Source organism: Notolepis coatsorum, assembly GCF_963971535.1.
Source record: "Notolepis coatsorum genome assembly, chromosome: 20".
Lineage (NCBI taxonomy): Eukaryota > Metazoa > Chordata > Actinopteri > Aulopiformes > Paralepididae > Notolepis > Notolepis coatsorum.
Genome location: NC_140184.1, coordinates 26,741,107 through 26,769,062, shown reverse-complemented (window position 1 = coordinate 26,769,062; position 27,956 = coordinate 26,741,107). Strand labels below are relative to the sequence as shown.

Genomic DNA, 27,956 nt, shown 5'->3' with positions numbered 1-27,956 from the left:
AAATAAACATGAACAGGAAAACAACCCTACATTCCACTGATGACTAGTTGTGAGGACTGAAGAGCAGACATGGTCAGTGATATCACATAAGCACATACTCGGGAGTCTCTATGCCGTTGTGCACAGTGAGGGCTCCTGGGTTGTCCATGGCGAAGCAGGGATGGACGTAGTGCTGGAAGTGAACGTGGAACGTGTGGAGGTGCTGCTCGATATCCACGTTGAAGAAGGACAGAGTCCCCCTTTCGTAGTCCAGTGCCACCCCTACCCTCACGGGGTTCACTGTGATTCTGAGGTCAGGGCTCCAACCATTGTGCAGAAACTCATATTTATGCCTGAGAGGGAGAGAAGGTGGTTATATAGCACAAATATAGCTTCAAGTGTCGATTATGGGGCCATGTACAATATGCTAATTTGACCCATGATGACCACATGGTAAAATGGAGAAGAAATAAGGCATACGAGGTGTAAGAATAACGTCTAATCAGGTTTAATTCAAAGTACCGGCATAGTCATGTGGATGGTTGTCTTGGTATATTTCAGCATTAGGATATGGATGGCATTTCTAGCAGAAATTCAGATGTAAAATTAATAGTTTGTCTATGGGTATTAGTTTCACATAATTGAGGCAGCATAGGCACATCTAACATTTCTCAAGTACCACCCAGGACAACTCTCATAGCCAATGGCAGGTCATGAACATGCTGAGCCAACTGAGAAGCGGTATGACGTGGTTTGTAAGTTTGTGTGTGAGCTGCTCCACTAAATCCTGACTCTCAGAACCAGGTTCCAACCATCTGAACCGTTAGTGGTGTGTAGGTGCTGAAGTGTCAGCCAAACCATGGGATTTCACATGGCTCTCTGGATTAAGGAGAAATGTGTGTATCATCAGCTTCTGCGTAGGCAGATATGCTCCTTAGGAAGACTTTCACAGACCCACAACATAAAGGCACACTCATGGCTTGTGTGATATGCTTCGCCAAAGTGTCATCCAACTGACCGGCTGCTTTGTGCCAAGAACAGTTGCTATGGCAACCGCTATAAAGTAATGCATAGCCTATTCTATGGGCGTTTTGCATGGATAGAGTGCCTCCAATAAGCGTTACTTATACACAAAGTCGGGGAACAATAATTAATCCTTAGGAAAGAAACAATTTTAATCACCAAAAATAACCCTGCATTGGCCCACTTTCCATTGTGTGGTAGTCCCTCTGGGATGATCCATCCATTCATCTTTAAGAATACTAACTGGTATCAGATTAAGTGTGTGTCACACAGCGTCTACTGTGGTCCATCAGATACTGTGAAAGCGATGTCACAGTCGCCACTTTCTGGTCAATAGAGCTACCAGGAGTAATTCCCTCATTACTTCGTACAATCAGAGCAGCGGCCAAAATCTAAAGTAAAGCCGCTATGGAAATCAAATGGAGCTGATACCTGGTTGGGGTGAGGATGTGTCTCATGCACCACGAAGTGTTGTTGGCCCCTAGGTATGAGTTCCTCTGGGTGTCCTCGTACGCAACGCCGATCCTGAACTCTGTGGAGTCATCCACCTCTACTTCCCAGTAATGTTTGCCTCGCACCGGAATGAGATCCCCCAGCACTGCTACACATCTACAACATGCACAAACAAACACCCACACACGATCAGCTTACTTTCACTTAAAAGAGAGGACTATTATCACTGGGGGGAAATTGCACTACACAGCAAATGGCAAAACCATATCAATTAGGACAAAATAATATCAAATGAAAGACAAAAGTTAATGTGTTTAAAAAAAAGAAATCCTCTACATACTAATATATCTACAGGAGTCAACACATTAACAGTAAGCTATGAGCACGAGTGAGTGAAAGGATTTTCAGTTTACATTAAAACAGCACAGCAGATTGCAGAGACACATGTACAGTCAGAAATATACGGTATGTACATACATATAAATATCTCTAGAAATAGATAACTCAGACTTGTGATGAATGAAATTCACTATACATACTTAAAAGGGATATTTAACTTTAGTAGAACATGTCAAGTTTCAGCAGTCTTACTTACCTCTTAAGCTGTAGCCCTATTTTCAGAAATTTCACCTAAAGGTACATGCCTAAGTAAATGGAAGATTTCTCCACTTCTACAAGGTCAATTAGCATGTTCTTGGTATCTAGGAACATCTAGGGACCTGGTGGTATGTATTCCCAGTGTCAGAAATATTGTGTCCGTTACTAGGCTTGAGTAAATTGTAATGAAAAAAGGAGAATATAAATATAATATAATTCTTTGCATCTCTGCCGGTGAATAACACCATATTACAATTGTGCTGGATCAGAGCTCGCTCACAGCACCTTCTTGAGATCAAGTGTACAGAAAATCTAAGCAAATGAATAAAGGAAAGATGATTAAACAGAAGGATTTGTAGATACAGTAATAGATTATAAACCATTTTAATTATAAATTCATATTTGACCTTGACCTTATTATGGCCATCATACATCTATGGACAGGGAAAAGGCTCCTCTTTCCAATGGCAGTGTTAAATCTGGATTTAGTCATTTCCTCATGGTTTTACGATAAAAGAGATATTTTTCTGATAAATTCTTATTTTCGGTAAATCTTAAAAACATCTGTAAAAATGAAAATATACACTTTGACTGCTGTTTTGATAGGGTTAAGGTCTTTACTCTTGGCTACGTTTGAAAAAGAAACACAACATTAACCTCTTAATATCCAAAATCCGTTCAGCGGTTCTCGAGTTACATGCCGATATGAGGCGTGCGCCAAAGTACACATTACCACCCCGACTCCCGGGGCTCTAGCTCCGCCAATCATTTAGCGATCTTGAAAATGTTTGGACAGGGTTGTAGCCAATGAGTGTGGCTTTCCAATGATACCCCACGTGGGGATCTGTATTGATCAATTTATGATAAAATTGGGGGACCTTACAGCTTAACTAGTAAGCTTGCGACTACTGCTGTCCCTGTCATCCGCTGTCTACACCACCATTTCTCCCAGGTGTCAGGCTCCTCATTCACTTCCATTCATTTTGAGGACCAAGTTTGAATATCATACTTCTAAAGTATAAACAAACTACTGCTGTACAGATTTCAATAAAACAGACAATTCTGAGTCAAAGGTATGTGTTTGTTGTTTTGGCATTTGATGTGTGTTTACAGATGTATTACCTTTGAAAAATAAAAGCAGATCCAGTCAGCAGATTACCCTTTTCTCCGAAGTCTCCTTTCAAATCCTCCAGCTGACGAACACTCAGTGCTGCACCACTGGTCGCCAATAAGATCAGCACCATGATCAGACAGGTTAACAGTGACAGTAATTGGTTTTATTGGCGACCAGTGGTGGCAGCACTGAGCGTTCGTCGAGCTTTCCCAGCAAACCCACAGAAGAACATCTCGGCTGAAGGATTTGAAAGGTGACTTCAGTGAGAAAAGGGTAATTTTATAATAGCGGCTTGTGTTTTCACCCCACCGGTCTTTCTGTTGATCTGTCGAGCATATATATATATACATACAAACCTCATCAATAGAGCTAGGACAGCAGAGGTTGCTAGCTTACTCGTAGATTACTTTAGATAGAGGTAAAACTGCAGTTCTACTAAAGTGAAATATTCCTTTAATAATAAAAGCATAGTTAATGCATGCAAGTGGTCTGTCGCCTTTGTTATGTTACCTGGCGAAGGTGTTATCATCAAAGGCCATAGCGCTAAGTGGCAGCTCCTCATCTCCATAGAACATGGTGAAGCCATCCTCAGAGATCGACAGGCAAGGATGGGCCGTGTCCTCCAGGAGATGGAAGAACGTGCCTGCACACACAGGAACTTATTTATCAAATCTCCATAATTTACCTATCTCAAACCCGCCCTCTTTTCTTGATCCTCCAAACACAACTGTTGCTTTCCTCTGGACGAAGGGAAGCAACAGTTGTGATTGGAGGATCAAGAAAAGAGGACACACATCCACATGCACACACTCACTTTAAACAAACACTCACCTTAACACTCACTTTAGACACTTTAAACACTTTTAACACTACACGATATTTTATCTTTATTCCAAAAAGGTTTGCACCACATCCATACCGCATTTTAGCATTTAGCTTTTTTTTTTTCCTTTTGTACCTCATTGTCTGCATTTTTATTTCATTGTACTTTAGGTTGTACTTTAGTTTGTATATTGTACATTTGTATAGTGTTGGGACTTTATTCCTCTTTAACTTTTTTCTTTTTACTCTACGAAGCACATTATCAGGGGCTCATACAGAACCAAGCATTTCACTGTAATGTACATTATACGTGACAAATAAAACAAAACTTGAAACTTGTTTGACATAGGTACATCTGTGTGCCACTGCCACGCAAGCTGCAAGCTGAGCCACGTTCCTCCTCACCTGTTGTGGAGACAGAGAAGGCTTCGCTCTTGTTACTGGGCCCGCCGATGTTGACCGCTCTGACGGAGATAAGGTAGCGTCGCCCTGACTGCAGCTGGATCAGACACTCACAGCTGGGGACAGCCACTATGGACCTGGGAGAAATGACCAATGCGATACAACGTTGATGTCACTCGCTTCCTGGCGAAACAGGTGTATAAAAGGTGGCAACAGTTTGGTTTGGCATCATTATTTTCAAATGGTAAATGGTGCGTTTTTATATAGCGCTTTTGTCCAAAGCTCTTTACAATTTTTGTTTCTCACATTGACCCATTCACTCACACACCGACGGCAGAGGCAACCATGCAAGATGCCAACCTGTACACATCGGGAGCAATTAGGGGTTAAGTGTTTTGCTCAAGGACAGATCGACACTCTGCCCGGGAGGAGCAGGAATTGAACCGGGAACCTTCTGAAGGAAGTAGCCTTGTTTTTCAATGTGTATATAATGTAAATATCTGTAGATGACAGCATCTGCTATTAGATCTCAGATGAGGAGGACAGTATTAGTGGTGTGTGCTTTCAAGTTCGACTGGGAAGCCACAGGCTAATAGAGCCATGTGCTGGGCTCCGAGGTCGTTGGCAGGTTGGTAACATCAACACCTGATAGCACTGGTGGGGGAGGTTTGGTCAGAGAGCTATGGGGAGAAAAGACGTTTAGTGTGTCAAAGACCAAAAGTGCTGTTGCCATGGTATCGTGTCACTTAGTAACGAGAAAAGGGGGCCAGGCCCCGTTGCTAGGGAAAAGACGTTATGAGATGTGAGTTTTTCCGGGGTAAGTTAGATTAAGACACGAAGCGGATGCGAACAGACGCGTTGAGAGAGACTTTGAAATGATCCCTCCTCCCCTCGCGGGGGGGGGGGAGGAATGGAGTGCCACGGCATCGCTAGCTCCGGCTAACAGGGAAGGTTTTGGCTAACGACAAGGCCTCAAAACCATTGGACTAATAGCAGAAGAGACGGTAGAGTTAATGAATTCGATATATTCTTCAAGGACCTTTCAGAACTGTGTTTCTATTTTGTGCAGAGTATTTTTATGAAAATAAACATCATGGGCGAGCTCCAGTAGCTCACCGCGTATCTCGGCGCTATTTCGGCGTCGGGGACAACCGTGAGCGTCACGGATCTGGGGTACACGAGTTCGACTCCCGGACTCGCCGTATTTTCTCAGAGTGTCTTCCCCTGATCTATATCCCATTCAACCTGTTTCTGTCGGTCATGCTTGACCAGAAAAAGCGATAAACGCTAAAAAGAACCAGCTGTCTGGTCAAAGTTTAAAAAAAAAAAGAAAATAAACATCATGATCTTAGGAAAGAGATCACATTGCCAGTGTCGTTTTCTTCTGATTACGGATGTACCAACAGGGTTTGATACAGTGTGTGACAGCCAGTGAGATAACCAAGTACGGATGACACAAACAACGCAGATGGGAAATCATGGAGCAGCAGGTGACCAGGTGATTAAAGGCTGAAAACACTGTAATCTTTCAGTTGGTGCCGTGAACCGGATTTTGATTAAAGACAACAACAACGGAACAACGGGGGGGGGGGGGGGGGGGAAATTCCATAAATGCATTGATATGTCAGATGACTCCAGCCTTAGAGAATGAGTCTACCGCCCTCTAGTGGTGGGAGGGGGTATTGCATGACATTTTCCATCTAGAGATTAGTAGGTCGCCACCTAGTGGCGGAGTGGGGTAGTGCTGGGAAGTTTCCATTACCCATAGGTTGTAGGTCTCTGCTACCATCTAGTGGCATAGTTTGGTGATGCAGGGGAATATTTAAATATAGGTCTCTGCTACCATCTAGTGGCGTAGTTTGGTGATGCGGGGACGTATTTAAATATAGGTATCTGCTGCCATCTAGTGGCATAGTTTGGTGATGCAGGGAGGTGTTGATTTAGGACGGAGCTGAGGAACCCAGCGTTCGTTGTTGACTATTGCTGAGACACAGTAATTGGTCGTGGGGAGTCATAAGTCATTGGTAAACCGAGACACTGATTATGACGTGTACGAGTGTGTTGGGAACCAAGAGACAACACGTGTACGAGTGTGTTGGGAACCAAGGGACAACACGTGTACGAGTGTGTTGGGAACCAGAGAGACAACACAGGGTTAGGGGCAGGAAACTGAGAAACTGCTCAGGTGTGTATACACGGTGTAAGGAACAGGGAACCAGGAAGAAACTGTTTGTGTGTATACATGGTGTAAGGAACAGGGAACCAGGAAGAAACTGTTCGTGTGTGTATACACAGTGTTTAGGAACAGGCAACCGAGAAACTGTTTATGTGTGTACACAGGGTTTAGGAACAGGCAACCGAGAAACTGTTTGTGTGTGTACACGGGGTTTAGGAACAGGCAACCGAGAAACTGTTCGTGTGTAGGTATTAAAGGAGCATGTAGGGGGAATATTAATATATAATAATAATATTGATATGCAGTTAATTAAATACAGTTTAATTATAGAATGGATTAAATAAGAACTTCACAGAGAGATAAGGTGCAGTTTAATTTTGAAATGAAGAGGGATTTAATTTCCAGCTGCTTCTTCTCACACCTTAAAAGGTAGGGCGGCTAGGTGGTGTAGTGGGCAAGGCGCTCGCCATCAACGCTGGAGACGCTGGGTTCGAATCCAGCTCTCGGCGTTGCTATCAGCTTGGCTGGTCGTTCATACTAACACAATTGGCAGTGTTAGGGGTGGGAAAGCTGATGGGTGGGTCCTGGGCGTTGTGGACAGCGACCCCTACAGTTTGGTCGGGGCGCCTGCACAGCGAGGGTAGGATCTGGAGGGAGGTAGTGTGACCTTCCACACGTTACACTCTCCCGGTGAGAATCTGCGCTGCCAGGCTGGCTGCCGGCTGGCTGCACATGCGTCGGAGGAAAGCATGTGACAGTCTCCGGCCTCCCGGACCAACAGTAGGGGGGAGTGCGCAACAACCAGGAAGGGGGTTGGGAATTGGCATAACGACTAAACAGTGGGATGGGAGAAAAAATCGGAAAAAGGAGGGGGGGAAAAGATAATAAAAAAAAAAAGAAAAAAAAGTAGGGCCAGGGGGTACACACGTCACCAGAAGAACTAGCGCACGGGCGCTGGGGGCCAAACTGGGATGAAGAGTAGCGCGTGGAAGGTATCGGAACCAGCAGTGTGTCGTGACGGAAAAATTACAGGGAACCGCCCTGTAGGGACAGATATGGGTGTTGAGAAGGTGGTGGAATAGTGATAACGATAGTGCCACATGCTGTAAGACACTCACAACGTCTACACAGCATAAAGGGCGTGGGCATGGGAGGGGCTTGCAGGAAAAATATATATAGTGAACCTGAAATGACAGTATGGAATAGTTATAGTATAATATAAAGATGCCCAAAACCCGAGGGGAATGAGCTTTCGGGAAAACACAAGGGGAAAGTCGGTGTACAGAAGACTCCTGGTTTCCCTTTCTTCTTTCAGAGTCCGGAGACCACCGACAGCGAGCGGGGGAGACCACCGACAGCGGCCCATGGGGACATTAACGTGTGTTGTCGCCGTCGGGCCTTACAAATAAATGTTATTTTATTTTATTTTATTTCCCTCATGGAAATGACTGAATGAGAAATGAAGTTGACCCCAGTCACTGGGACGACGTCTTCCTACTGAGACAACACTGCTGGAGCGTAACAGAAAGAAGCATTTTGTATAAAAGTATTCTGTACTTCTGTATGACAACTATTAAAGAAACTTGAACTTGAAACTTGAAACTAGGAGGCAAGGCTAAGAATAGCTTTTCTGGGACATACACTGTCTGAGTCAGCAGGTCCACAGCCATGGGACCTCAAAAGACACCAAGAGAGACTTGTTTATGAATATATTGGAAGAAAACACTCTTTGAATGGTGGTACAGTGAAGACGACTGTCACGGGATGAACCATCTAATATGGAGAATCGCAGATCAAATGGATCATTTCAGGTGAGGGCTGGAATAGAATCCTCTATTTCTGTCTGCTATTTTTATAGCAAATGTCTCTAACTGACTGGCTGTCTGGATGACTCCTGATTGTTGAATTGAGTGTCATGGCTGGGTCCGGTTTAACTAGGCTTGGTTTAACTGAGGCTTGCATAGTCTTGTTTTTTTTATTGCAGTGGACAATTCTGTGATAGGCCATGATAAAAAGCCATAATTGGAATCCTCAAAGAACACCTGGTGTGTGTGTGTGTGTGTGTGTGTGTGTGTGTGTGTGTGTGTGTGTGTGTGTGTGTGTTGGGGGAGACAGTTCTTACTCAGTGATGCCATTCTGGCCTCCATCTGTGCCCACCTCACTGAGCACAATGGTGTAGGAGTCGACTGGGTTAGTGTTTCCTGATTCCCAGCGAATCAGAGCAGCCTCTGGACAGCTGGTACACGCTCTCCGCTTGATGACTGGGGAAGAGGGTACTAGGTGGAGAAGAAAATACTTCACTGTGACAACATCAGGATTTTGAGTCTGGAATGACTACATAATTAACCCTTTCAGTGCCACGGACGACATATCTCGTTTTATCAGCCCCCCCATTGAGTGCCCACGACGACAAATATCGCTTTATTTTTTTATTAGCGATCTGAATTCATATTTCATCAACCAAGTCTCCCGTTGGTACACCAGCCCCTACAGGAGCTCAGATTGGAAAAAAGCGCCCCCTATTGTCTATCCCTGTGTAACTGCAGGTCAGTCGCTTAGACTGACCTGGGATCTGTAGATCTGTAGAGGCGGAGCCAACTGGCTCCTTGTGCTGGCAAGCCGTCTGATGAACAAGCAGCCTGGATTATATATTCACAGCAGCCAATAATCAATCAATAAGCGTGATCGATATTTGGAATGGCGATCAGGAATTGGAATAATCTTTTTGGAGAACATCTGATCTAAGGTAAGGAGTCTATGTTACTAGTCTTGGGGTAATCGGAGCTGTATTCGCTGAGATAACAGCGTGTCCCATATGTGTGATGTGGCTGTTTGGCTGTGATAGCTGATGAGGAAATAAGAGAATCGATTTTTCAGCTCGCGTCTATAGCGTGCATACGTACACATCGATAATCTAGCGTTTACTTGAAAACGATTAATAAATAGGCCGAAAAATGACAACGTTTTTGTGTATTCTAGAATATTCCAGTAAATGTCTTTTATCATGGAATCTTTATATTTTCCTTGAAAACGAGGGCTTTTCAAAATGCTATAAAATGAAAATGAACCGATAAAAAAACAATCCGTTTAGACAATGTTGACTGCAAAACGAGTCATTGATAAGCGACGGGCAGATTAGACACATAGCCATAATTTAAAACATAGATTAGGCGTTTTTAACGCTAACATTGAAGTGGATGATGGCATTCAACAGGGTAAATCAACGTTAATCAAAGGCACTGAAAGTGTTAAGTGCAACGAATCTGACACAATTTGAGGTGGACAGCCAAGAGCCCGGACCACACATAAAATGATCTAAGTGTCAGAACTTGACTGGTTTACTGTGTGGTGACATGGATACATTACCAGTCATGTAGAGAGCCTTCTCACTAGCTGGGCTTATGCCTGTGGTGTTGGTAGCCGTCACCCAGAGTTCGTACTGAGCGTTTGGCAGCAGATTAATCACGGTGCAGTGGGTCTCCTTCACCTCCACCTTGCACACTGACAGGGGAACAGCAACCAGAGTTTTTATTTTAGAGAATGTTTTTTTCTCACAGCTTTGCTCAGGATACAAAACAAAACCAGTTAAAAGGGTAGTCTACTGAAATGGACTTTTAGGTTGTACTACAAGTTTTTGAATTAAATACATACATATACATATACAATAAAAACACAATGGGACACAGAATATTATGTAAAAACCTTGTACACATTTTTAATAAAAATGTATTTGTACTTTACAATTAAAATGCAATGGATTTGAAATATTGTTCAGCATCCTTGGTAAATACAGAGAAGATTTTTGAGAATTTACATTTATGGATGTAGAATTTAGCAATGATTATCACAAGGTTCATTAACAGTGGTTTTTCATTCTTCATCACAGTCAAGAAAGCCAAATAATAAATTTTCAATTGAAAGTGAAAATGTATTAATTATAAATTTGGAGATATCTTGCTTTTTGTAAAAGCACAGTACCAAAATAAATGGAAAACAGTCTCTGGATGTTCTTTGAAAAATGAGCACCTTATGTCAATATCAGGCTTAAATGTCTTCAGGTACAGCAGGACCAGACCTTTATATTTTTTAAATAAAGTGTGAATGGACCTACAGTATGTTATGTTTAGGGATAAGTGAAAAGGAGATTTATCTCTATTGTTCCTCAAATATTTATGAGGTGAAAAATGGAATGAATTCCGATTCCGGTATAATTGATCATTAATGTCAATGCCAATCTCAGGAGCAGGTGCATATCATCCTATGGAGTAACATGTGTGGAATGGGTTAGAAGATAAAATGAAGGAAAGCAGAAATATTGTTCTATTTAAAAAATGTATAAAGGAATGATATTAGCAAATAGAGGAAAGGGGAGGTGACTATTAACAATCTTCTGGATTCTAAGCTGTTGTTTTCTTTTTCTTTTGTACTACATTATGGATACTGATATTATTTATTTATTTTATGTTGTTTTCAATGAATGAAGTTTTTTTGGCAATGTGGATATTCTCCACTATATAATTTAAGTATTAATTAATGTTCCCACTTGGAAGTGGTGGATAGGGGTAGGGCATGATAAGCTTAGGCTTCTTCCTACTCCTTTTCGAACAGTGATATGCATATTTTTCGTTGTTTGTCTTTTTTATTCTTTGTTTCTTTTTAAAATCATGTTCGAAATAAAGATTCATTCATTCATTCAATGTCACTCGTCTGCTGATATTCACTTCCTTAGCTAGGCTAATGTCTTTTATTTTTTTATCTACTTTTTCTCCCATTTTTAAATTTTTCTCCCATCCCAATTTCGTATTGTTCAATTCTACCCTCCCCTGTCTCGAACGCTTTTAGGCCATGCCTCCCACAGGTCGGCTGCAATGTGGACGAAGCCTTGCATCACATGTCTCCTCCGGTACATGAGGAGGCAGCCGTCGCATCTTTTCACCTGAACAGCGCGATCTCTCAGCGGCGAGGGTCTGCGTGGGAGGGACACGCCGCCCTCGTTGCTTCCTGATTCTGCTGCGCAGGCGCACCAACCGACCTGTAGGAGTCGCTGTCCACAACGTCCGATCCCCACCCACCAGCTTCCCACCCCCTAATACTGCCAATTGTATTAGTGTGAACGACCAGCCAAGCTGGTAGCAACGCAGAGAGCTGGGCTCGAACCCAGCATCTCCTGCATTAGTGGCGAGCGCCTTGCCCACTGCCACTTAGCCGCCCCTAGGCTAATGTTGAGTAGCAAAACAAACTCTGATATTTGTTTTAGAGTTCTGGGGCGTGTCTGTAGCCAGCATGGCTTTTAAATATAAAAGGGTTCATAACTTACCACTAGCACAACAAAAGAGAATAAAATGCTATTTCCACAGAGTTTAGATGATGGCATTATTATATTATATAGATTATGGTGACAAACGCATGTTTTTCTAATCGTAAAAACAAAGTTTAGTCAAAAGTTGACTTTTAGGGCGCCAGGATGGCGCACCACATAGCGCACTGCAGTGCAACGTGGCCGTCCCGGGTTCGACTCCCGGACCCGGCAACCTTTTGCCGCATGTCCTCCCCCTATATCTTCTCCAATCCTTCCTCTCTGCCGGGCTTGTCCAATAATTCAATAAAAATCTACCAAAAACATAATCTTAAAAAAAAAAAACTTGACTTTTAATCCAGCTCCTCAAAAGGTTTAATTAATGTAGATTAATCAACTCAAAATTAACTAATCAATAATCAGACTGCCCAGCACTAGCACATGACATGGTCATAAAATGTTGTTTTCTAAGTCAATGTCAAAGTAAATTGTCCTCACTTTGAGCGTTCATAACTCAACACAACAAAAGCGGTGCAGGGGTAAGGCTAAGAGAATCATCAAGGACTCCAGCCACCCGAACAACTGCCTCTTTGAACTACTGCGGTCAGGCAAGCGATACCGGAGTCTCAAGGCGAGCACAGAAAGACTCAGAAGAAGCTTCTATCCCCAGGCCATCAGGCTGCTCAACGAACAATAAACACTATACAACAACCATCAAATGCACACAGCACACACATCCACACGCACACACTCACTTTAAACAAACAAACACACTGCAGCACCCACTCTCCACACTTTAGATCACCTAAACACACTTTATATTTATATTTATTGATAAAGGATTTGCACTACAACTCGTACACCTTACTGTAAATTGTACCTAAATTGTACCTCATCCCATTTCTGCTTTGCACTATATAGTATTGTATATTAGTACACTGCATAGTATATTGTATATTATATGGTAACTCAGTTACGTCTATTCTGCATCAAACATTGTACATATGTCTATACTGAACACTGTGACCTCATTTTTTACTTCTAATTTACATGCTATACTATGTTATTTCATACTTATCTTGTCTAGCACAGTCTCTGGAGCGTAACAGTAAGAAGCATTTTGTATAAAAGTATTCTGTACTTCTGTATGACAACTATTAAAGAAACTTGAAACTTGAAACTTGAACACTCATAAAACAAGACTAGGCTAGAGCCAAGTTACCCAGCCTAGACCCAGCCACGACACGTCAGTCAGTTAGGAACATTCACTGTAGGCCGGCCCTCAGAGCCCGGCAAAATCTTGGCACATTTTAGGCAAATGTCTCATTTTGTAGAATGACAACCTAAAAGTCAATTTAAACGGAACACCCCTTTAAAAGATACTTCAACTTGAGAAAGATTGCAGTAGGATTCAGAGAAAAAAGAAACCTAGTACATCGAGAGACAGTGCAAGATTAAAAGGTAGCAGTCGCATGCTTTGAATAAATTGAGTATGTCCCTGTCCTATACCGTCTGGTCCACAGGTGCTGTCTACTGGTGTGTCCTCCAGTACGGGCTTGTAGTAAAGCTCATAGTACTCCACTGTATCATCTGAGAACAGGCTCCAGCAGACCCGCAGGGATGTCTGCGTGGCAGAGTTGGGCATCTGGGGGTTGATTACTGGTGCTGATGGGGCTGAAATCACATCAGATACATAAAAATCCCAATACAATGATATATCAAAATGTCACTTGCATCATAATGACAGTACAACATAATCGAAGAGCGAAGCCATAACTTATAAGAGTACATTTTAGTCAAGCCATTGGTTTTAACTTTAGAATTAAAGCTTAAGCAGCATCTATTTTTCATTTGTTTATTTAATATCCCTTAGTAGTGCCTTTGTAGAAAAATCTAAAATGTCAAATTCTGGTGTATCCCTACATTGGCGAATAAAGTGATTTTGATTCTGATTCTGAAAGTGCATCCTCTTCACACATACTGTAACTGAGGCATTCATGTGGCAGCTAATATCTTATTTCAATCTATGGCATTGAAAACAAAGAACAGGACATCTGACAAAGAGGATTCAAGGATGAATGTTGAATCATGGTCAGACCAGACAAGAAGATTCTCTCCATCGCAATCTGGGCAGCAACAGTGATGTTCCCCCATTGAGAGCATCACTTCCTTATTGACTCATTGGAGACCACCCCTTAATTAAAGGTAGAATCTGTAATGTTGTCAAACAGCGACTTCTAGGAAAAACATGACAACATGGTACTGCGCTTTGTTTACAGTTTTTGTTTTTGTCTGATGTGTGGGTTGGATTTCAGTGGGTATAGGGAAGGGGTTGCTACTGCTGGCCATAACAGGCTCTACCAAGAGAGGTCTGGAGAAACTCACAGTATAATACTGTAAGTTACCAAACTCCAACCCACACACCAGACTAGGGCTGACCCCTATTAGTAGAATAGTCGACTAATCGATCGAAAGGAGCCGTAGTCGACTGCCAACTTTAGTCGAATGCAAAAAAAATTATATATATATATTTTCTTTTAATTTTATCATTCTTTCCAAAAGAAAAGAGGCCTAGAAGCTAATGGCACGCATACCAGAGGCTAACTGCCTAAGAAAACAGGCACAGAGGCACTGAAAGAGGATTTCACCCATCTAATGAACACACTAGACTAGACAAATATCAAGATGTATCCATCAGTGGACCAATTGCATGCGTTTGCAGAGGACAAGGAGCCTTCAGTCGACTCCTTCAGACATTAAGCACCCCCACAGCCCAAATGGAATGATAAAAAAAAATTATAAAAGAAAAAATTTATACTTTTTTTTCAATTTTCTTTTTTTCATAGTCGACTATCGGCTCTAGGGCTGCAACTAACGATTATTTTGGTAGTCGACTAATCTGTTGATTATTTTTTCGATTAGTCGACTAATCTAACGATTATTTCTGTCACACCCTCCATCTCTGCTTCCTGTGGGCGCGGCTCCTTTTCCGGGCTCTTAGCAGACTTCTTAGCTTAACATAACAGACAGACAGTACCGGTAAGTTTGGGGGAACTAATGGGATAACTGGGGTTGCAACAAAAGTGCAACTAGGGCTAAAAACACAATGAAATAAAATTATAATAAATAATATATCCTTCTTAGCAGACTTCTTAGCTTAACATCCCAGGGAACTAATGGGATAACTGGGGATGTTGTTTGCTCCTGACAAGAGTCTCAAAGTCAAAGTGATGGTAGACAAAGCAACTCTGAGGTCATGCTCAATGTCCAATCTGTTCCTCTGCTTTGTCTTCAGCTGGACCAGAGCTGAGAAGCCACTTTAACAAAGATAGGTAGTGAAAAAAAATAAAGCCAAGAAAAAAATAGTTTTTTTTCTTTTTTTTTTATGACACATCGACGCAAAAAATCTGCGTCGATGAGTTTTTATGATCGACGTCGTCGATTATATCGACTAATCGTTGCAGCCCTAATCGGCTAATTTCGGCCAATCAAAGTCGACTATCCAAATCCTTAGTCGGGGACAGCCCTACACCAGACCAAAACAAAATGTTAAATTAAGCACAATACCAAGCATGGCTCTAGAGTAGAGTCAGTAAATTGCTAGTCATTGGTCTCTGGGCAACCATTATGCAGCATACGTCTCTAAATTGTAATTATGGACACTGGTCAAAATCGGTTCACTCTGCTGCCATCTTGATAATGGTGACTAACAACACTAACAGACTCCAATCTCTTAGAATGGGGAGGCATCTGTATCCAAGTATCCATATCATCATTTTCCTTTTATATTTGAAGTCACTGGTAAATGACAAATTGGTTAGATTTGTCAAAAAGGACATATTTGTGAGTCAATAATGCCTTTTTCCCCCACTTAGACCAGCTTCTACATGCAGCGTCCTTAGTCCTTAGTTACCATGGCAACCACTCACTGTGCCTTTTGGCAGAGATTGTGATTAATTCAAAACCTCTTTAAAACTCACATTTCACCCCAAAATGCATCAATAATTTTACTAAACATAAAATCACATCCAATTTTATTATTTTCTCTGAATATGTTTGTTTTGTAGCAAGTACTTGCCATCTTCTTTAGTGTTACAGATTTCTCCATTAAAATCTCCGCAGTGATCCATCTCCTCATTATAGAGACTGTCTGTGCACTGGTGCGTCCAATGCAGTAGTGGAAGAAGTACACAGTACTTTTACTTTGAGTAAAAGTAGAAATACCCAAATAAAATAGTACTCAAAATTCTAAATTTTACTTAAGTAAAAGTAGAGCAGTATTTGATGTTGAATGTACTTAAGAATCAATAGTAAAAGTACACATTCTATGACGTTTGTGTATTCCAGTGTTTGGGAGCATTCAAACCTCGAACCACTGACCTCTAAACGTTATGTTAAAGTGGTATGTGGTCTAGTTATGCTGCAGTGATTATGTCCTCTTGAAGTTGGCAGCATTACATTTAAAAGAACATTATGTTCATCAATTTATGCCATGTTTTCTATACAAAATCTCCTGTTCAAAGTAACTAGTAATTGATGGGTTCAAATTAATGTAGTGCAGTGAAAGGTACAATATTTTCAAATATAAATATTCACATAATGTAAAAGTACCTCAGAACTGTACTTGAGTAAAATTACTTAGTTACTTTCCACCACTGGTCCAATAGCATGTTCTTGATCTAAATGTATCAATGTAAAAAAAAAACGGCACTGTAATCATATTGTTTATCCATATATGAGACCTGGGACAATGTTGATGGAGTCCATCATGGTTCTGACATCTGACAGGTCAGCAAGAGGTGTGTTGAACTCAAGAGCTGTCGACAGTTTGAGGTCAACCTCCTCTTTAGCAAATTCTTCGATTCTGGTGACATACAGAAAAACACATCTTCTATAAAAAACAGCCGTCATGCCATTTGATCTCATCAGCATTAGATGTACTATTCAAAATGTATCCATTAAAGGGGCACTTCACCAAAAAAAATCTATGCCAATTAATTTTGCACATAATTTCACATACATCCAAAAACTCTTCTAATGTCCCAGATGACATCACTGGTGGCCATATTCAAACAAGTTTACTCTCAATAACTAAATTAAATCAAACAAAATGAATGTGTGCAAAACTGTTTAGAGTTTTTGGATGTGTGTGAGATTATGTGCAAAATAAATCTGTATTGTTTCCTGGTGATGCGCCCCTTTAAAACAAAACAACATGCAAAAGTTATAGGGAGGGACACACATGCATTGTGTGAAACACTTGTATAAGTCAACAACAACACATCATTATAAATTAGGCTTTTGACATAATTGGAAGAGTCACACTCGGTAACATGCCACGTTAGACACACTCTCTGACCAACATCACTCCAATTTACCTCTTCATGGCGGGCATAACTGCCTGTCAACAATTCAGAACACAGGAATTTAATAAACACAGTAAATCAATGTAGAAATGCTTTCAATACTTGCATATCCATATCATATTCATTATTTATTCCACAAACCAACATCTAACACCTGATATTTCTGCATATTTTTACTGTATATTTTATATTAGAATGTATATACATAACATAGGAAATGTACGTATATCCCGGACCGTATTTTATTCTTAGGCTTATTTTATTCTTAGGCTTATTTTTATTCTTATTCGTGACTTTGTTTTTGTCTACCTAAATGTTTACAAATTTCCCTCGGGTTGAATAAAGTATTTCTATTCTATTCTATTCCTCAACACTGGTATCTTGATAGCATTGTATACTTTCCTTGTTTCCTACAAAATAATATCATGGTATTTCCCACAGAAAAGTATCATGGTATTTCCAAAAAGGTATCATGGTATTTTCCATAATTTTGTGGTCAGTACCATGATGGTAGTGATCATACAATTGTGGAAATACCATCAGTATCATGGTTTAAATTGGATTATAACATGGTATTATTTATGGTAATACAAAAGTGGTACCATGGCGATGCATGACTTTTACCATAGCAGTACCAGGGTAAATTATTTATACAATGGCCAATACCATGGTAAACCCGAATTTACCATAAATCTACCATGATACTTTTTCATAAGGTTGGTTCATGAAATTAAAGGGTAAGTTCAGAATTTTTTACCCCCAGCCCTATTTCCTACTCATCGATGTTAAGGGATAGAGTCCTTTCTCAGCACAATCCATGCCGTGCTTCATACTGGATACTTTCAGTATTTATTTCAGGTCTTGTACAGAATTAAGTGTGGCCCCATTATTTGACATGGAGCTAGAGCTGCAGGTGTCCAGGTTGAAGAACAGCAGGGACTCTTCCCATCAACAACATCACTGGTAATTGATGAAAGGTGGATATGGGATAAAACATTCTGAACTTACCCTTCTAAAGATCCATTTAGACATAGCATGAGGGGGAAAAGCTTGAATTAAGAAATGAGGTGTCTACACACAATATAGTCAGTAAACAACCTACTCAGGCGTGGGACAGTAAAGCATGTGGACAACTAATTTATTTACTAAATAAGTCTTTGTTCAGCACCCAATTTTTGTAAGACATTTTGAGACGTGCACAATACACTGGTCTTTATAAGGACAAAGAGCAAACAAACCTTCAGGAAAAGCCTCTTGTCCTGGCTACGGTAGATCCCCTGGGCGGACTCGATGAGCTCCTTGGATGCTTCCAGTGTCTGTCCACAGCCCAACAGCTGAGTGTACAGGGCTTCCAGCTTGTTCTTCTTCTCCTCCTCCAGGCTGGCGGCTCTCTCGTCGTACCTCTGAGACAACGTCTGCAGCACGTCGTTATAGTGCTGCTCCAGGTGCTGCTCCTGGCGACCAAAGTTCTCCTGCAACACACATTTACATGGAGACGATAACACTGCACTGAACGTTTAGTAAGAAATTATTATTGCAATATAACATATTACATTATATTTATTTAGCATTTTAATGGCTATTCTGACACAAGGAGGCATGGCTAGGAGGGCAGATTAGTGTGAGAAAATGTGTGGAATTGGGCCCTGGCTTCTACTTCATGGTGTTTCTGAGTAAGACTACTTCCTGGCAGGAAGCCCCCTGAGTTCAGACTACTTCATAGTGTTTCTGAGTAAGACTACTTCCTGGCAGGAAGCCCCCCGAGTTCAGACTACTTCATAGTGTTTCTGAGTAAGACTACTTCCTGGCAGGAAGCCCCCCGAGTTCAGACTACTTCATAGTGTTTCTGAGTAAGACTACTTCCTGGCAGGAAGCCCCCGAGTTCAGACTACTTCATAGTGTTTCTGAGTAAGACTACTTCCTGGCAGGAAGCCCCCCGAGTTTAGACTACTTCATAGTGTTTCTGAGTAAGACTACTTCCTGGCAGGAACCCCCCGAGTTTAGACTACTTCATAGTGTTTCTGAGTAAGACTACTTCCTGGCAGGAAGCCCCCCCCGAGTTCAGACTACTTCATGGTGTTTCTGAGTAAGACTACTTCCTGGCAGGAACCCCCCCGAGTTTAGACTACTTCATAGTGTTTCTGAGTAAGACTACTTCCTGGCAGGAAGCCCCCCCCCGAGTTCAGACTACTTCATGGTGTTTCTGAGTAAGACTACTTCCTGGCAGGAACCCCCCCGAGTTCAGACTACTTCATAGTGTTTCTGAGTAAGACTACTTCCTGGCAGGAACCGCCCCGCGTTTAGACTACTTCATAGTGTTTCTGAGTAAGACTACTTCCTGGCAGGAACCGCCCCGCGTTTAGACTACTTCATAGTGTTTCTGACCCACCAAACCATCTCTGGCCATAAACTGAGATACCTTTTGGAATGATGATCAATGAGTATGACATTTACCTCCACAGTCAGAAAGATCTCCTCCAGATGACCTGCAAAGTTCTCCATGTCAACAACCTTCTCTTGCAACTTAATACTTGTGGTCGTGCTGATCTCATCCTGAAAGTGGTTCAAAATCAAACACATGACCATTTTCAGCAATTTACACCTTCAGTTCCATACTGCCGGACAGAACTGGTCAAACATGTGGGTAATAGGTCAAAGAGAATGTCCAAAAGGCAACTAGAAACACTGACCCAAAGGTCTGTCGGTCTGCTTACCTCAGGCTTCTGATTTTCTAAATCGTGTCCATCTTCATCCCCTTCAGGTCCTCGCTCTTCAAACACATCATCGTGTCCATCTTCAGCCCCGGTGGGGGACGGCGGTTCATCCTCATCCGATGGAACGTAAGGCTCAAACTGCAGGGAGTCGTCGGTGTCCACTGAGAACCGCTGGAAGGTGGAAACCCCCCGAGGCTCCTTCCTGTTGGACACTACCTCCTCCACATGCTCCTCTCCACTGAGGGCTTCCTCTGTGATCACTCCCAGCCGGCCTCCTCTGATGTCATACAGGTCCATGACAGCGAGATGAGGGAGACACCTGTAGAGTCCATTCATTCATTCATTCATTCATTCATTCATTCATTCATTCATTCATTCATTCATTCATTCATTCATTCATTCAACCTTTATTTAAATTCTCTGGAATACAATTGAGGGTAGCCCTCATTTTCAATGGATGCAGAGATTACATTAGGCAGCAATAAATAGATAAAAACTATAGAATACAGACACAGGACAGATACATTCAGTTAACCCAGTTACAAATTGAGGCAGGAAGGTTTGTGATCATGGTTTTAAACTGTCCATAAGTTAGTAGAGAATTGATTTTTGTGTGTGTTGAAGATCATACCAAGAAGCATAAAAAAGGGATCAACTGACATAAAAAAGACACAGTGTTTGTTTTTGTCTAATGCAGATACTGTATTATTTGTAACTAATGTAACAGCTGAAATTGCACTGTGATTAGCTCTAAATCCAGATCAGTGCTGACTTAATACTGAGTAACTTGAAAGAAAATACTTTAGTTGGTTGTTTACCAAAGACTCCAAATTCCAAATACTAGGAAATCTGCTCGTTGAGATAGAAAGATTAAATAAATATGTTAATTGCTCTGTGACAATTAAAGCGGATAGTTTTTGAAGAAATGTATCCAATTTATCCTCTCCAGTTGAACTCCTGGCGTCAATGGCTTGCAATGATTCAAGTACATTATTAGGCGAGAATGGTTGAAAGGTGAACTGAGAAACATGGTTCATGGTGCAACACACAATCATCAGCAAAGCCAAGGGGCCCCAGTGTACTGTAGTTACTGTGGTAAAATATGAATGCCACAATCATTCTTCACATTGTGAGATTTCCATAGGTTGCTTTTAATACAATATATGTTCAGCCCTTGCTGTTTCTATATACGTGAAAATGAATGAAAACGATTTCACTGATCACAATGGTGGCTTGTGCTAAATATAATCTTACATCATACAACAACTGCAGTGTGATGACAACAACAGGAGCTCACAGCAAGATCCGAACTAGCCAAAACTAGAACCTAACCTATTTGTTTTGACAGTTAAATAAGATAAGATAAGATAAGATAAGATAAGATATTCCTTTATTGATCCCCTTGGGGAAATTCAGGCATCATAGCAGCATGGGGGGGGGGGGGGTACAGGTAGTAAAAACAACACAAGCAGTGTAAACAAATAAGTCAATATAATTTACTATCTAACTAACTGAACAAATACGGTATTCACAGTGTCACATAAGGTGCAGTATGCATAAGGTAGTCACGGTAGTGTTATAATTTACTATCTAACTAACTGAAATATACAGTATCACAGTATTCACATAAGGTGCAGTATGCATACAGTAGTGTTATTGTCCTCCTTGGGTTCCTATTAGTTCTAGTTGGATGTATTTCTTGGTCTAACAAAATAAAGTTGCATACACGACAGAGGAGAAGAATATGATACATTACCTGGATGATGAATTATTCAATGCCACTTTTTTAAATGGCCATTTCAGCAGTAGTGTCGATTTAGAACGGCAGTGATTTTCGTCAAACCAACTTTGCAAGTGGCCTGCTGACTGTAGGCCTTTGAAACTTGGGGACAAAAATAGATATAGCATTCAGGCTCCTCAAATATCACACGGATGTTAGGGGGGGGGTAGTAATGTATTGAATAAAAACACAATGTACGATTCATAATAATAGATAAAAACTATTTAGATTGTTGGTTACAATATTCGAATATTATTATTATTAAATACCTACACGTTACTTACAATGTGACGAGAGTGGAATTCCCCAAACACGTGACGCATGCAGGGGTCAAAGTTGAATGTATAAAGACGTGACGTCAGGCAAATGGCGGACGGTGTAAACAGCACAGTACTACAGACAGTACGCTGATACAGAACGTTAAGTATTATATTTACATTAAGATGAATAATAACGTGGACTGTGAGCGTTTAGATAGCTTGGATGGCTGGGTCGCTATAAAAAGTAACATATTTGATGAACCTGAGACCTTTAAGCTGGGGTTTATCGTACAGTGGAATGTCATCGAGTCCAAGTTTGCTGTCACCTGTCACAACAGAACACTACAACGCCAGAAGCGTAAAGACGAGGTTGTGATTGGGGACAGGGGGGACAACACTCAGACAAGCTGGGCTGGACTCTTCTCTGTTAACGATCTGAAAAACATTCACCATCAGTTCACCTGTGTTGTCGGGGATGTCCTGACACCATATTTTCCAGATTTGTCTGATTTCGTAGATGGTAACATTTGGGACCTGATATTCCTGAATCGGGGCTCGAGTTTAGGGGATGACGACAGGGATCTCGACACCCCTTGTCGAAAACTTGAGAAATATTTCAGCACAGCTATTGATATATGTGGGCGGAAGATAGTGCTCGAATCATTATTCTCACAGGATGAGCGAGATGTTGAGGAGTACTTTGAGAACCTGCTGGAGTTCAAGAAGAAAACCATGCAGGATGAAGTGTCAAGATCCAAGGATCACCTGCGCAAGGTGAGACACTGATCTGACCAGACTTTTTCATTGCCACTAGTTTAGAGACGACTAGTTTCAGTTTTACATTCACAGAGAGAGATCAGGGAAGGGGGATTCAGCTGGGTGTGTATGTCTGTCTATGTGTGTACAGTATGTATGTCTGTCTGTGTACAGTATGTATGTCTGTCTGTGTACAGTATGTAGGCCCGTGTGTTCTCGGTCCTCACTCCACAATGGTGGAACGAACTTCCCACCACAGTTACTTAGGACAGCCGAAACCCGACCAGTCTTTCGCTGTCGACTAAAAACACACTTCTTCAATCATCTGAAATGAATTAAAAATAAAACTGTCTTATCTTACTGTCTTGTACTAGCATGCACTCTTCCTACTATACTAATATGTCTTTACCACTATGCACTCAACACTGCAACACCCAAGTTTCAGCACTGTTTGATGATCATTGTTACTCAGCTGTAAGAGCCGTACCCTTCCTGCTGACTTGTACAGCTAAATGACTACATGTAAATTGTCTGTACAGTATGTATGTCTGTCTGTACAGTATGTAGTGTGTATGTCTGTCTGTCTATGTATGTATGTCTGTATGTATGTATACTGTCTGTCTGTCTGTCTGTATGTGTACAGTATGTGTATGTACAGTATGTAGCCGAATGTGTGTCTGTGTATACATAAATTATGTGAATGGGTGTCAGAGGAGGATGCAAGGCCATTCAGAAGATATGGATATGACACGAGTGAGAAAACAAGGGTGAAATGGGTGTGACGTGTAGGAGAAAATGGAATGGAAAGAAAAGCTTGGTTGTCAAAAGCTTTTTAACACACACACACACACACACACACACACACACACACACACACACACACACACACAAAAAGATTTGTTTTAGATGTTAGACATCATCACTATATCAAGGCTTGTGAGGGAGGAGTGTAAACTCTTATCAACGGCAGAGTTTGTGACAGCTGCCAATAATGTGATTCAGGTTGTTTTTTGTTTCAAATGTTGGAGTGGAGGAATCAACTTTTGCTGCCATGACAAGAGACTTGGGGTCGGGGTCAGAGTCGATGTTGACTGTAGAGATGGGCATTTCCAGTAAATTAGTAGTCTGGGACTCAAATGCATGAACAATTTGTATTGTAGGCAAATTAGTTGGGATGGTACAGAGCCAGAGCAAGTCGCCATACTACAGCTCAAATGAGTAAAGGGTTGGGTTGGTTGGGCGATATGGACAAAATAGGAAGCTGCAAGGAACAAAAAATATATACTGTATTTTTTTGTAATATAATATACGGTGGATGATGGTATAGTAAAGATCGATATCTTTGCATGGAAACATACATGTATACACTACAGAATATCAGCAAGAATCACTTGGATACAAGGTTAAAGTTGGGCGAAAGTGAAAATAAATATGTGTTCTTACTTCCGAGTTTGTCACACCATCGAAAAATGTGTTAGTAACCACCCAGCCAAATTTGAATGATTAAAAACACTAATAACTATCATAAAACCCAGCTCAAAAACAAGCTCATTTGTGAGGGTGGGGTCAGATTAGATTAGATTAAAACTCCGGATTACCAGACGACTGCTCTACTTCCCGAGCCACTGTCACCCAGTGTTTAAATGGAATATATAGGCTTTAACAAAGCTACTGAGTAAATATCCTAATCTCATGTATGTACAGTATTATTATGTACAGTCAGTGATACAACTTAGTATACATAATAATACTGTACATACATGAGATTAGGATATTTACTCAGTAGCTTTGTTATAGCCTATATATTCCATTTAAACACTGGGTGACAGTGGCTCTGGAAGTAGAGCAGTCGTCTGGTAATCCGGAGTTTATACACTATGGTAGTAAGCCATACTGGCCACTGGTATAACTAATAAGAGTAGGTATGGTATTTACTATTTAGATCATGCTTGATTGACTGCTCCCTTTCAGCTCAAGTGCATACATTTAGCTATAAAGTTTCAAATTTATTAAATATACCCTATTTGGTTAGAAAGCTTGACTAACTAGCAAACTAGATTAGACCACCCAAACTGGTGTTTTGATTTAACTATACCTCCCGGAGCATGGCGCCAATTGTTTTAGCATTTTCCATTGACATAGATAGATGAAACACATTAGGCTGGCCCCAACGCTCCCAGTCATTTGTTCTCCCTAGCTTTAAAAAAAAAACTTTAGTCTGCTGCTGTAATTTAGTTTGTAGTTCTGTGTACTTTGTATTGTGTTTATGTTTTTTTTTTACTATATTATGATTTTTACTGTGAAGCACTTTGGTCAACCATGTTGTTTTTAAATGTGCTATACAAATAAAGTTGGATTGGATGAAATGGTTAGCATATTAGCTGTGCTATGCTACAATTTTGAGTTATTATTAAATTCTGGGACAACCTTGCTAATGCGCTCTAGTTTTTATATAGTATTAGGGGAGGGGTTATGCTAAGGATGGCTCCATTGTGTCATCGAGCCATGATTTCAGGCCTGCCCAAAAAAAACCAAAACAGTCTAACTCCACAATTCACATCTTTTAAGCAACTATTTTCTAACGTAATGTGTTTAAAAACAAATCTCTGAATTTACTTTACTTGGATTTCTTCAACCTTAAGTGTGAATATTTTTTTTTGGTAACAAAACTGTTTGTAAGTAACTGGATAAAACAAAAGCAATATGCAAATGTGGAGTGGACACCTTGACAGGTATAAACAACCAGGCTATTTTCCATTCTAAAATTAAGTTTGACATGTAGAATAATGAATGTGTCTGGTGATGAATTTATGAATCCAGCGGACACTGTGTCCTGTCCGCCTGTAACTGTTCCGCAACAGTAAGTTACTTCCGGGGTAGGCCTGATTGGCCCCGACAGGCACGTGACGCGGCAAACTCAGGACGCGCAACGAGGCTGCTGAGAGCTGTCGCGCGGAAATAGGCTGTCTATTGCCATTCTCTAACACAAACTCTAACCTTAACCAGCTCCTTAACAGCGCCTAAACTTAACCGTTCTAACCTTAACCAACTCCGAAACAATGCCTAACCTTAACCTTAACCTTAACCATGCCTAACCTTAACCATAGAAAGAATATTGCCATTCTCTAAGACAAACTCTAACCTTAACCAGCTCCTTAACAGCGCCTAAACTTAACCGTTCTAACCTTAACCAACTCCGAAACAATGCCTAACCTTAACCTTAACCTTAACCATGCCTAACCTTAACCGGCGAAAGAATACACGTTAAAAAAAAATCACGTTAAACTCGTCAACAACGGACCGCAGGACCGCAGGACCGCTGCTCTGCCAGGTGAGCTGAAGCGCCGAATGAAAATCATGGCGGATTTGGGCGGTTACATAATTCCGCAAGCTCTGCCGCTCCGCGGAGCGGAGCGTGCCGCGCGGCAGAGAAAGTTGCGCGTCACGTGCCTGTCGGGGCCAATCAGGCCTACCCCGGAAGTAACTTACTGTTGCGGATAAGCTATAAGCGTCCTGTCCTGTCCTGTCTGTCTCCCCACTGTCCTGTCTGTCTCCTCACACTGTCCTGTCTGTCTCCCCACACTGTCCTGTCTGTCTGTCTGTCTCCCCACACTGTCCTGTCTGTCTCCTCACACTGTCCTGTCTGTCTCCCCACACTGTCCTGTCTGTCTGTCTCCCCACACTGTCCTGTCTGTCTGTCTCCCCACACTGTCCTGTCTGTCTGTCTCACACTGTCCTGTCTGTCTGTCTGTCTCCTCACACTGTCCTGTCTGTCTCCTCACACTGTCCTGTCTGTCTCCCCACACTGTCCTGTCTGTCTGTCTCCCCACACTGTCCTGTCTGTCTGTCTCCTCACACTGTCCTGTCTGTCTCCCCACACTGTCCTGTCTGTCTGTCTCCCCACACTGTCCTGTCTGTCTGTCTCCTCACACTGTCCTGTCTGTCTGTCTCCTCACACTGTCCTGTCTGTCTCCCCACACTGTCCTGTCTGTCTGTCTCCCCACACTGTCCTGTCTGTCTGTCTCCTCACACTGTCCTGTCTGTCTCCCCACACTGTCCTGTTCTGTCTGTCTCCTCACACTGTCCTGTCTGTCTCCCCACACTGTCCTGTTCTGTCTGTCTCCCCACACTGTCCTGTCTGTCTGTCTCCCCACACTGTCCTGTCTGTCTGTCTCCCCACACTGTCCTGTCTGTCTGTCTCCCCACACTGTCCTGTCTGTCTGTCTCCCCACACTGTCCTGTCCTGTCTGTCTCCCCACACTGTCCTGTCTGTCTGTCTCCCCACACTGTCCTGTCTGTCTCCTCACACTGTCCTGTCTGTCTCCCCACACTGTCCTGTCCTGTCTGTCTCCCCACACTGTCCTGTCTGTCTCTCCACACTACAGCTGCTTCAGAGCCACAGCAGTGCTGACAGGATGGTCCTGTTGCTCAGCATCTACCAGGAAGAGGACGAGGCCTACCAAGATCTGGTCACTGTGGCAACCACCTTCTTCCAGTACCTGCTCCAGCCATTCAGAGACATGAGGGAGCTGGCCTGCCTCTACAAGATGGAGATCCTGGTATAAACATTGGCTCATCTGTTACATGTGTAGGCTCAGGCTGTTTGAAGCTGCCAGGGGTGCTTTATAATATTAATATAGAGTAGGCTCAGGCTGTTTGAAGCTGCCAGGGGTGCTTTATAATATTAATATAGAGTAGGCTCAGGCTGTTTGAAGCTGTCAGGGGTGCTTTATAATATTAATATAGAGTAGGCTCAGGCTGTTTGAAGCTGTCAGGGGTGCTTTATAATATTAATATAGAGTAGGCTCAGGCTGTTTGAAGCTGCCAGGGGTGCTTTATAATATTAATATAGAGTAGTCTCAGGCTGTTTGAAGCTGCCAGGGGTGCTTTATAATATTAATATAGAGTAGGCTCAGGCTGTTTGAAGCTGCCAGGGGTGCTTTATAATATTAATATAGAGTAGGCTCAGGCTGTTTGAAGCTGCCAGGGGTGCTTTATAATATTAATATAGAGTAGGCTCAGGCTGTTTGAAGCTGTCAGGGGTGCTTTATAATATTAATATAGAGTAGGCTCAGGCTGTTTGAAGCTGTCAGGGGTGCTTTATAATATTAATATAGAGTAGGCTCAGGCTGTTTGAAGCACAGCTGTCAGACTGCGGTTCCAAAGTTGAGGTAAATTCTAGTGAGGTGTCTTGCTTCATGGCAGGAATGAAATATAG

The 27,956-nt window shown here is 41.8% G+C and overlaps 2 protein-coding genes across 2 annotated transcripts in view; one reads left to right on the top strand and one right to left on the bottom strand.

The window, feature by feature from the left end:
- Nucleotides 1-82: 82 nt before the first annotated feature.
- On the bottom strand, nt 83-21,779 carry fsd2 (fibronectin type III and SPRY domain containing 2; the record flags this gene model as incomplete). Its single annotated transcript, XM_084337088.1, has 13 exons — nt 21,699-21,779; nt 19,943-20,261; nt 19,683-19,781; nt 18,467-18,700; nt 17,241-17,263; nt 16,605-16,726; nt 13,372-13,536; nt 9,933-10,067; nt 8,689-8,842; nt 4,394-4,527; nt 3,677-3,809; nt 1,435-1,611; nt 83-332 (listed from the first exon to the last, which is right to left on the bottom strand). The coding sequence occupies exons 2-13, from the start codon at nt 20,237-20,239 to the stop codon at nt 83-85; spliced, it is 1,923 nt and encodes a 640-aa protein (XP_084193214.1). The 5' UTR covers nt 20,240-20,261; nt 21,699-21,779.
- Nucleotides 21,780-22,143: 364 nt separating this feature from the next.
- The window catches only part of whamm (WASP homolog associated with actin, golgi membranes and microtubules), a 55,320-nt gene continuing 49,507 nt past the window's right edge, over nt 22,144-27,956 (top strand). Inside the window, exons 1-2 of the mRNA XM_084337210.1 lie at nt 22,144-22,756; nt 27,124-27,297. Of these exons, the coding sequence (XP_084193336.1) occupies nt 22,166-22,756; nt 27,124-27,297 (765 nt within the window). The 5' untranslated portion in view covers nt 22,144-22,165. The remainder of the gene's footprint in view (nt 22,757-27,123; nt 27,298-27,956) is intronic.